Genomic DNA, 12,477 nt, shown 5'->3' on the forward strand with positions numbered 1-12,477 from the left:
AAAAAAAAAAATAAAATGTATAGTCTGTATCTTAGAAGATCAGCTGACATTTAGAAGATGTTGGTGAATTCTTTTAAGGAATTTTCCCTGTTTCCAGAGAATTATTATACGAGAAAAAGTGGCTTGGAAGAAAATAGAGTGAAAAAAAAAGATGAGCAGTAAGTCTTCAGAAGAAGGAAACTAATTGGAACTGTTTCAGTGAAAGGGAAGAAACTGTAAATAAGCAGTAGTGTGCTAACTCAAAATCACAGGCAAATTTTAATCAAAGGCTGATGTTAGAATTAAAAAAAAAAAGTATATATTTATACTAAAAAGCTGACTTTATTGAACAAAATAGAGAATCTTTCCATATTATTGCTCTCATTTGGGAAGATCCTGAGTAGTAGAAAGAAATTATAAACCCCGCCAGATCCTGCAGGTAAAATTCTAAGTTCTGGAAACGTATGACTTAACACATCTGTACTGTACTGTTAGTCCAAGATTATCATTCCTTCTGAGAATAACAGGAATTCTACGACATATATTGTTGTGTATACATTTACTATGTACATTTAAGTAATGGTAAAGAAACAATTGCACAACTTAGGGGGCATTTGAGGGCTTCACTCTTGCTGCTTCTAATGAATTTAAGTTTCCATAGATTTGCCAGTTATTTCCGGTTCATAGTTACAAAAGAGACACAAATTCAGACACTTAGAAACTTATTTTGAAAAATGTATATATATATATATATTTGTTTTCAGTTGGGTGATGCTTGTTTGATTTCAAAAGAGCACGCAAACAGTTTGCTAGGTTAAGAAGACAGTTTTACTTAGGAAAATGAAGCACAGTTTTTTAAAATGTGGCCATATGTCTTTCAATTCTCATGACCTTACATTTGTATTTTTTTTTCTTTTTTTTGTTAGATTTTCTTCATTATGCAGTGAATTTTTAAACTCTCTCACTTCTAAAGCTGTTTGGGAGTTCAGACCAAATGAACCAATAATAATATACTGAAGATGTAATTAAACAAAATTATAGTAAAACACTTATAGTACAAGCTGATTACAGCTCTTTGAAATTAGAAAAATAAATCTAGTGTGGGTGGGATGCAATAGATACATAATTACTGTATATATTGCCATAACAGAAATATAGCGCTGGTTTTAGTAGATTAAATGATTCTGAAATGCATGTTTTTGAAGCAGCGTGTAATGACATACTACAACTAATTTGGCAAGCTTCTCCGCTCCAACCCATGCAAAAATCGTGTCGCATTTATTTATATAGTCTGTTTTATTGTCTACAGAATACGATCTAGAGCCATGTGATGATCCTGGTGTTCCTGCCTTCAGCAGGCGAATTGGCTTTCAGTTTGGTGTTGGAGACTCCTTGATCTTTTCCTGTTTCCCTGGATATCGCTTGGAAGGTGCTAATAAACTTACCTGCCTGGGCGGTGGTCGGCGTGTATGGAGTGCACCTCTGCCAAGGTGTGTGGGTAGGTGGTCACATGCTTTCATTTCATTCATCAAGTCGTTATTAGCACATGTCATGTTTCGGATACTGAGAAGAGAAGAAAGCACTTGGGTTCAACAGATTCAACCCAAGTTGAAGATATAAGTAATGCACTTTTTTTTACTTAGAGAACTAAAATAAGAAAGAAGAATAGTTAGAACTGTGGGAGAAAATAAGATCAGAATGTCTTGTGAGAAAAAATGTAAATACAATAATTGAACTGTACAATTGTCCTTATTAAGATACAAATTTAATAGCCTGTCAGGGTAAAGAAACAAAATTTACGTCTCGGTGGAAACAACCTTTATAAGAGTACTCCAAACTGTTTTAAGTGCTTTTTTTCATATTATTTTAACTTTAAGTTCTTTTTTTTATAATTTATAAGCTGTAAACTGTAATATAGTATTGTAAACTGTAATTTTTAAATGTGCTGTTTTTAAAAATCAGTAAATACATGCTCAGGTTGAACAAAATGTTTTTGTTTTTGTTTTGTGAGAAACTAAAGGATTGGATTTTTAAAATTTGTACAGTATCTGTATATGGTTTGATGAGATCATCTTATCATCACTGTTTGAAGTATATCTGATCAGCTACTGTTGACATAATCCTTCTGAAATGTCAAATAATTCCACACATCTGACTCTAAATGGATTGTCCTAAGACAATTGTTTTAAATACAATTTTATTTAATTAAGAAAGACAGTCCCCTTTGTCTTGTTTATTTTACTTATTATAAAAGTACATATCTATATCTGGAAAATGTTGAAAGTCATACACTCTATATAGCATAAAATACGTTCATCCTTTTTTTTATAGCAAAAAAAAAGAGAAGTATTTGTAATTATGTTTTAATGACCTGGGCTTATATAATCAATGAAAGTGGAGCCAGTATTGTACAGAATTTGCCATTTTTTCTTAAATAGAAGTTTTACATCCTACGCTATTTTCAGCTAGATTATTCTTAGAAAAAAACAGTGGCTTCTTAACACTGATCATGAATGTTGAATAACCAAGTACACATTATCATAGATCAATTTAAAGTGTGCATATTTCAGTACAAGAATATCCACATATTCAGTTTGAACTTAGAATTCTATTTTTCCCAATTTTTAAGACTACTAAACATTTCCATAGCTTTCCATGTATACGAATAGAAAACTAGCTATTTTTTTCTTTTCTTTAAGAAAATATTACTGCTAATTGAACAATAAAATTATTCTTAATAAGTAAGCTTGATCAAGATAACATCAGGATATATCCATGTGCATTTAAAACTAAAAATAAAACTATCGCTACTGCGTTTTTACTGTTATAATTACTTACTAAAGTTCTTTGAAGCAGCTGATTTTGATGCAGTCAACATATTAAGAACATTAATACAAGTCATTTTTTCTAATCACTGGTATATTTTGAGGGCTGACAGAAGAAACCTGGATTTTAAGAAAGAAAAATGTTTCTATCTAATATTAATATCTGCCATTCATTTCTAGAGAGTCATATAAAAATACAGTGAGCTAGTTAAAAAGTATGATTCTTCATATAATAAAAATATAGAATGGCAAAAATATTAGTTTATGTAAACAATTATAATCTCTGTCTCAAAATGTCTTAATTCAAAGAAAAAATAAAAATACTTTTTTTTTCTTTTAAATAACCACAGTTCTGGAAGACTGTAAAATCACTGGATATTATGAGAAGATAATATGACGAGATATGAAAACAAAATGATGCAAACTTGTTATCTAACTCCTCAGGGATGTACATGTTACGAAAGTACATCTGTCACCAGCTATCGAGTACCAAAAAGTTAATTTGTTCCAGTACTATGAACTGAGTAGGTGTTCTTAGTCTGCAGGCAATTTTTAGTGGATGGGATTCAGATTCTGAATTAGACTTTTTCAGGTTTGTTGTGTACATGTGTACGAGTTCCAATTACTGATAACTGTCAGTAAAGTCAGTACAGAAAGCCTAGATTTCAATGTCTGCTTTACAGTGAGATGAATCAGTCTCCAGGCATCCTTTAGATGCCTAAAAAAGGAATTACTTGTATTGGATTTTAAAATTTCACAAGTCTGACAGAATGTTTTCATTTTATGTAAGCTTTTTTTTTTTTTTTTCTGATATATTTGTTACTAATTTTAAAGTGATAATATTATTTACTTGGAAAGTTATTTGTCTATTTCCAAATTTATTACTTACTATTAGAGATATTTGTTAGAATAAGAGAAGGTTTATTGGAAACAATTAAATTAGTATGGCTTAGTTTGGAAAAAAATTACTAGCTATAATGACATTCCATATAGACTAGAAATTGAACTAGAACCCCCTAGTTGCTGACAGGGCAGCTTGAGAAGCAGAGAAGGTGCTGATGCTATCTATGTTTATCAATAGCTAAAACATCAGTGTGATATCAGTACTATTTTTCTTAGATCCAAACCAATAGCATGATATGAGTTCTTATGAATGAAATTAACTTTATCCTAGTCCAAACAGTAGATTTGTATAATACTTTCTCCTGTGGAAACAATTCTTCAGATATCCTTCGTGACATGGCTTTTCAGGAGGATCCCTTTCTTCCAACTGTCTATACCAACTGTACCTACTATTTTCCTGTCAGAAAAATTTCCATTCCGCATTTGTGTTTTTTTTTTTTAAAAAAAAAAGAAAGATAATGGAGTCATTCATAAAGAAATCTTATTTCCTGTAAGAGCTTCAAGTACCAATGACAGCTTCTCCATCAGATATACTAGTAGCTGATATCTGCTGGTGATACTGTTCAATCTCTTTTCACACAAGAATATTAAGAGTTTCCCATCTTTCTGCATATAGAAAATGCATTTAGAAGAGCTATCTTGTGGTCTTAACTAGTGATTCTGACAAAACTCCCACAAACATCCTACAGTGAGAACTTTCTGTACTACTGACAGCATAAAGGACACAGATGGTCTTTTGAAAGAAAAAAATTGGCAGCCTACTTTTATGCAACTGTTCTTCAATATATGTTTTTAAAAAGTACATTCACAGTATTGTCTTCCGCTCCACTCCTCAAAATTTAGTGGAATTGACAGGATTGTGAGGTGAGGGGAACTGAGAGAGAGAAACACTGCTTCATTGTAATTTTATTGTGATGCACAGAATAGAATAAGGACTGCATTCCTGTGTGTACTGTCATGGTAAAGATATTCTTCTAGCAATCCTGGTACAGGACTATCGAGAAAATACATATGTACAGTGGCTTGAAGAAGAAATGTCACTGAACTAATCCATAACCTTCGGTACTGACCAAAATCTGGTTTTGTACTCAAACAGCTTGTCACCTATATGTTTGTCAGTATTACCACCTGGCACATAGCTGTAATAAGTGTGCTTGCCTATGTGTTGTGTGATTCATTTTCCAAATTTACTTCTGAATAATTTAATTACTATATAAAATCACTTTTTGTCTTTGTAAGTAGGCTTTTTATGTTTTTTAGCTAAAAACTAGCTACTGCAGTACAGACAAGCTTCCTCTGATTATCTTTTGTCTAGCTGAGATTTAGAAAGAGAAAACAATAATCTTGCTTTCCTCCTTCATTGACATCTTATCCTGCATTATTATTCGTTGTTTTATTGTTATGATTGCTTCAATTAGTATTCCAGTGTTTTTAGAAATACATGTATATTTTTCAAAAACATTCATTTGATTAGTAATTGTGGTTAAGAATTGTTGTTGATACTTCATCCACGTATATAATTTATTCCTATTTTATCACTTGCTTTGATGTAGTTGAAAATGTAAATATATATTTATACTAATTTTGTGTGAACAGAATTGCCTAAATTACTCTTCCAGTAATAGCTCAATTTTTCTCTACCTATGATTATGCAATTCTATTACAGTTTCACAGTTGAATACTTTTTCATGAGGACAAAACCCACTTTGGAATTGGTTCCCCTAGATTACAGATCCAAGAGCAGTGCCTGTAGGCGGTTATGCAGTTTTACGTATCTCCAGAGCTTAAGAGCTTAATAAATATTGGGGTCCAGAAAGGAGGTGGAACGGTTGTCAATTCTAAAGCTAAAGTCTACATAAAGGAGACTGTTGAAATTTCATTTCTGGCTTCTCTTCCTGTCTTCACTAAATTTTTAAACAGTAACCACACCATTTATCTGGAAAATCTGTTATAAAGGCAGATCCCCTATATCCCATTTTAAAAAATAAATAAATAAATAATCTATTCATTTAATTATATATTTTTACGTTTCTGTTTGCTTTAAGTCAAATTAGTCAGGAGCTTTCTACCACTCTGTACTGTAAAATTGTGCTGTTGTTAAAAAAGGAAGTCCTAAATTAAAAGAAACATTTCTATAAATGATTTTTTTTTTAATATTTGAAAATTTGGAAATAACCGTTCAGTGAACCAAGACTAGCAATAGATCTAGAATGCAGAAAATACTCCCTATTTTATTCTGCAACTCTCCCCTGACCTCCCTCTACAAAATACATTTTTGCAGCTCAGTGCCGTAGTTCACAGATTTCACTGTCATGCTACAGTGAAGAACTCTGTCTATGGCCTTATGAATTTCCCATTTCCTTCTACACAATTAGAAAGCTTTATCAGAGTTGTGAGAAGTTAAATGATGATATATATATTTGGATACTAGTGACAGGTATCTTCTCTGTTTTGACGAAGGATAAGATATGAGCAAAAGCAGAAATGTGACATAAAACGAGTAACCAGTGAATATATACTCATTTGAAGAGATAGGTGGTTTGCAAGTAGGTGCAGTTTTGAATGCATATATCTGATATACATATAGATTATCACCTAAATACGTTTTGAAATGTGACATCATTTCATCATTTACAATGATCCACTGATGGGTAAGAGGGTGCCTTTTAGATTTAGTATGGCTAAAATTCTGAAAGAGGTGAAACATTTCTGCCTGCCTACCCACTTGCCAAATATGACATGGTAACTAATTATTGAAGGAAATGTGTGGAAAACTGATTGGCAAGGCCTTTACAGTGAGAGGTACTGTGCCCAAGTGTAGAAAATTTCTTACTTTATAATTCAACCTCTGTATGGCACAATACACAAAATCTATGTTTATTAGATCACTATATATATATATATTTTTGCTATAAGACAAGTTTTGATAAAAAATGGTAAATTTATTTTGTTCTATCATACTCAGTAACATTAATTGCAAAATTGAAGCAGTAGAAATTATTAAGAAAATATGATTATTTTATTGTATTTACTAATAGTTTTCTTTTTCCTGTATATTTACAGTGAGTAAAATCCTCATTGTGGTATTGTTCACTGGCACATTAATATCATTAATTTATCACGTTCAGTTGTTATAGTAAATAATATGTGAATAATTAATGATAGAGTGCTAAAATAAATTGCTGACACTTAAGAAGTTGTTTCTTTTTAACACTCTTGTTAGTATTCATAGCAAAACCACCAATTGCAATTAAAAAACTTTGTCATACTGTAACGTTGAGTTAATTTCCATGGAGACTGAAACATAAGTGGGAATCTTGTTAGCCTGAATAGTTTGGGAGATTTCTTTGAGACCCTTGAGATTCATCGTTTTTTTCAAATTTGCTGTAGTGTAAAATTTAAATCTGGAGTTCACTTTTGAGACATTGAACTAATCTTAAGAATTACTATTCATTTTTAGCAGGTGTTTTTATGCAGAGAATACATTTAAGTTATGTGGGGCCACTTATGAGCAAATTTTTTAACATTTGTATTTGAATTTATAAATCTTCAGATTGTGAAGATCTTAAGGATGTGCATGTACGCAGGATCCACTGTATTGTATCTAACTGCTGTCACATTTAATTTGTTAAATTTTTTATACAATATAACATATTTAGTAAAATTATTTAATAGCATTTTATTTATGTTATTTAATAACATTGAAAATTTCTGCCTATTCATTTTATGATGATGTGCTTTTATAAATGCAACTGAGTTTTCTGTTACTGTCAGAAAATTGGACGTGTGTTCAAGTTAGTGTTTTGAGTGTTACTGTCAATTAATCTTCAAAATAAGGTGCAAATCTCTACTTACAGATTTTAGGTGTCTGTATAAAACTGAAAATTTAATATCATTTGGTGTACAGTGGCAATTCTGAATCTATTTTCAAGATGAAGGAGTAGTTTAGATATGAGACATAGTCACCTTAATATGTGACCTGGACATGAAATTTTAATTACCTATAATCAGAAGGAACAAGAATTGTTTTCAACCTCTCTTTTGCCTTCTTTCTTCATTTTGAGGTTGTGGATACTATTATTGTTTTTCCTCCTGATAAGATAAATAGTGTAGAGATGGTATCTGCATATTCCATTATTAGATAGTACTAGAAAGAGGGAGGCAGAAAACAAAAGGCTGGAAAAAAAAAGGAGTACAGAAGTCCTTGCCTTGGATTCTGCCTATAATCCCCAATTAATGTAATAGGATTTGTTCTGAGAACCTGGGTAGTATCTTATGTCATTGATATACGGATTGAAAGCTCCTCAGAAGACCTCAGAAAGAACTTTAGTGCTCTTTTGTCTTTCTTTCTCCATTATTCTTCATAATGGAATGGTACAAAAATTGCGGAGCAAGATTGTGCAAGAGTGCAATTGGAGCAACATTGCAGTGCAATGTTTCAGTAAGGTCTTTAGTAAGATTTTCTAACCTCTCCACCATGATACTGGTTTTCTTAAGGAACATAAGGAGAGACTTATTTGCAAACATTTTATTAGTGTGATCCATTGCTGATGACATCCCTTGATTCAAAATCTATCTTGGTGAAAAAAAAAAAAAAAAGAGAAAGAAAAGAAGTCATTTCTGAGCACCAGCTGGAAAGAAGAAGGACCTTATTGCCAGATAAATATTTCTCCAATAAGAGTGGCGGCAACAATGATGATTACAGCAATGATAGTAAAGCCAGCATCTTACTTTCTCTTAGCATGCTTCTATTTGTAAGCAGACCTGTTCAATCTCCTCATAGGCAGTCTTTGATGCTGTTAGCACTGAATAGGGCAGAGGGCAATAGTGTGTGTGCTTCAGACTGATTAGTTAAGTTTGTGTATGTCAAATATTATTGTGTAATATTTGCTGCGAAGAAAAAAAAATATTGACTCTATTCTGATATGAATTTAAGGTTTGCAGCGAGGTAAACGTGGTGTTTTTTTGGAGGCTAAAACCCATGGGACAAAAAGTGAGAAGTAGGGGGAAAACAGTACAGTTTAATCATCCATGGCAATACTTTTTGGGAGAAACCCAGTACAACAATAATTTAGAATTCACCAGTGCACGTTGAAAACAAGAGCACTTGTGATACTGTAGAGAAGACACTGACACAACTTGGCAATGTGCAGATGAAAGTTATGGGGCTCATAGGTGAAAGATTGAAGAATTGGAGACAAAGCGTTACAAAGGTTAACACATTGTGTAACAGAGGTGCTTTGCAAATTTCACACACGCTTTGGTTTTATGTGGCATTCACATAAATAGGAAGCTTCATCTCTTTGCATTGCTCCTGAGTTTGTATCTGAAGGTATGCTTGAGAGCAGTCATATTGCATATGCATTACTAAAGCCATATGCATAGGCATGGGCTTTAGAGCCTCCTCAATCAGTCAGTTAGTTTAATTAATTACTGAGCTCAACTTGTTCTCATATTTTATGACCTGCTGCCTTATTTTGCAAAAACAACAAAGATATTCTATACTCAATAGAAGAGCTTTGCAGCAGGGGAGCCTTTAAACTGACAACATACTACTTTTATTTGATCTCTGCATTGAAGATCTGTTTAAAATTCTGTCAAACCTTTTAGCAAGATGTATGGAAAAGTAGTAAAATAAACTTTTGCCTTAAACAAAGTTATTGTTACATTTTTACATGAACTGTATTTCAAAGCCTTTCAAGAATATGAATTTATTTTTGCTTTATAGCCTCTGTGTTCATATTCAGGAAGTGTTTGATGATCTTCAAAAGATCTGCCTTCCACAGTTTCCTTTTATCTTGCTTTAAGTGAGACAATGAAAGGAGAAAAATAAAGTTATTTATGTAAATAGAGTTTAAGTGACTTTTTTAAGCAAAAGAACAAAGAATGGAGTCAAGTGTCTGTTCCAGACCAATCTCTCTCCCTGCAAGACAATGAAAGAGCAGTTTAATAAGGCAGCATTATTCCAGTCTGCTGCAGTCCTCAACAAGGTTATAACAGACTAATCAGAAACTAGTGAAAATAAAGCATATGTACTTCCTCTTCTAAAACTTCTTACCTGTGGATGTAGGTCTTTTACACTAGTAGTATTATCCATGGAATTCAGAAGTAAATATTTTTTTATTTCATAATAAATAATAAAATTAATTTTGAAAGACTAGAGGTTTAAAGTTGTGATGAGGAATTAGGTTTACCTACTTTTATCTGCTTGTCACATTTTGAAACATAAACTCAATATCATACAACTTTTTTTTCTTAGAAAAAAAATTAAACGGCCTTTCCATTTAGATGCTGCAGATTGGTAAACTTTCAGGGTTTGCCAGATTTTAAGAGTCTAAATTAGAGCCATATCACTAACTGACAAATGTAGAGCAAATTTAGTTTTAGTTTATGCTAGTTTAAGCTTTGTTATAAGTCATATAGATGACATTAACTTTTAAAGCTACTACAAACAAATCTATGTAGAGAGTTTGAAACTTCAGTTTTTAGATTATCTATTTGTCCTTTAGAAACAAAAAGCACAAACCTCTCTCCCACTATGAGCACATTTTTCATAAATTAGTTAAATGGAAGTAGTATTCATTACAATTCAATTGCAACACAATTTAACTGCACAAATAAGAGTGTATTCTTAAAGAAGGTCATTATCCCAGGCTCTCCATCCTCAGCTAAGAATGCACAGCAATTCACTGAAAACATCAGAAAGGCATCTTCTTTTCTTAAAATACAGATGCTTAAAATCCAATATTTAATAACGGAAATAATCATACATATTTCTTGAAATGTCTTAATTATTGTTTTATAATTTTCATTCAAATTTGAGAACTGTATTAGCTGGGATACTTAATGTGAGTTAACACGTTAGTTATCTCACATGAGAGAACGTGATTGTTCAGTCTATTGCAGTGTTTAGAATCTAATTTCTTTACAGTTTAAATAATGTTTCATATTTAAGTCTTCCTAACTTTTTATTTATAGCCTATTTCCAAGAAATCAGGCCCCTTTAGTACCAAAACAACCTCTTAATTTTATCTTGATAGATATCAGGTACTATTTTATGTTTCTTCTACCAGAGCATACACTTCTTTCTTTATCTCTCAGCCTCAAAAAACAGTGTCTATGAGTTAATGACAGTTGTCCTGTGTCTTTCCTAAAGCAGAGAAGTTTTTTCCTATTCTTCTGAATGGCAGCTTCTTTTCATTTCTTTTGACATCTAAAGAATTAGCAGGCTTTTGCTTTCTTGACATAAAATTCCCAACTAGTTTTTGTCTAATTTTGCTCAAAACAGGCTTTTGGACATACTCTTGGGTTACTGTTTTTTTTTGTTGTTTTTGTTTGTTTGTTTGTTTTTGACAAAGAATGTATTTAAAATATGTATTTGACCTAAAATGTACATCAATTTACTTAAAGTGACAAATGAATCTTTTCTTTTTAAAGACTTAGGTGACACTGACCATGTTGATAGGAAAAAAAAATTGTAAATTTCAATTTATTTTGCATCTTGCCAAAACAGAGGTGTAGTTGGAGGAAATCTGAAAAGTGTTGTACATAGTAGTGATGTGAGTGACAAATGAAGTTCTCTGTACCCAAATAAAGTCATCTGTAAGGATCACTTAATAAGACTTGTCTGTTGAACTGGAGGAAGTTTTTTTTTATTTTTCATCCACTGAGAATGGATGAGTTGTATCTCTTCCTAACTCAAAAATTGCATAGTTTAATCTTTGATTTTTTAATTACAGCTGAGACCTCCTAGCAGAATGATCATGACAACGTGGCTAAAATCTGTCATTTCATTTTGCATAAAGAACTAAAGATTTTTCAGAGGTGGTAAAAATGGAGGTGAACATGAATATTCAAGTGTAGTAGTTTGGTAGCCAAGAGGCATGAGCCATTTCAGAATCTTATTTTCCAACTGCTTAAAGCATGAATTTCCCTGAAGAAGTGTTCTTCCTCTCCTACTTAATGCCTTATCCATTATGCTAAATAAGTTAGCCAACAATTGCTCAGTTTGCGACTAACTGATTTTCTAATACATTTATCTGAAGCAGAAGTAGGAGTTGCATGCTTAAAATTCCTAGGGAAGAGAAATTGATTTTAGGTGGCACATATTTTGGCTGTATGTGTTAATTACTGAATGAAAAAGCTTTAACAGTACTATTTACTGTAGATATTTTAGAGTAAATAACATGGCATTTCCTGTACCACTCAGTAAAATTCTGATGCATAAAAAAGTGGAGATACACATAAGGTTTTCCTGTTGACGAATCCACATGCTGCATATTGTTGTTCATGGTTGCTGTTCTAAATTTCTAAACTCTCACACATTTCTATATTGCAGTGTGAAGGAAAGGTCATACAAATGCTCAGCTGTAGTCCTTGTAGCATAAGATGCTTAGTGTATCTGAGCATTGATCATGAATGAAAGTTATTTTAGGTATTGGGGCACCAGATCTGTGAAGTTTCAGACAAAGACCAAAAAGCTCCAAAGGTCTGGAGAGAAATGAATTTTCCATGGATTCGGCTAGCATTTATCTGAAAACAAACTGATAAATAAATAAATAAATAAATCCTTCTAACCTCCTCAAGGCAAAGAAATTAGGTGATCCAGTTAAAATGACCTTCTTTGATATCCTAACATCAGTGAAAAGTGACAAGAAAACCTTAACCAGAACTGTCTTATCTTTTGGATAATTTTCCAAATCAGAGATGGAAATTAAAAAAAAGGGCTTGCTATGCTTTGTAAATCCTTATGGAGGCTGAGTTGGTGATT

At 32.2% G+C, this 12,477-nt stretch overlaps 1 protein-coding gene across 1 annotated transcript in view; it reads left to right on the forward strand.

The window, feature by feature from the left end:
- LOC104909957 (CUB and sushi domain-containing protein 1) overlaps positions 1 to 12,477 on the forward strand; it is a 66,167-nt gene that overhangs the window by 30,167 nt on the left and 23,523 nt on the right. Inside the window, exon 11 of the mRNA XM_019613635.2 lies at positions 1,289 to 1,477. Within this exon, the coding sequence (XP_019469180.2) occupies positions 1,289 to 1,477 (189 nt within the window). The remainder of the gene's footprint in view (positions 1 to 1,288; positions 1,478 to 12,477) is intronic.

Source organism: Meleagris gallopavo, chromosome 2 (assembly GCF_000146605.3).
Source record: "Meleagris gallopavo isolate NT-WF06-2002-E0010 breed Aviagen turkey brand Nicholas breeding stock chromosome 2, Turkey_5.1, whole genome shotgun sequence".
Taxonomy (NCBI): Eukaryota; Metazoa; Chordata; class Aves; order Galliformes; family Phasianidae; genus Meleagris; species Meleagris gallopavo.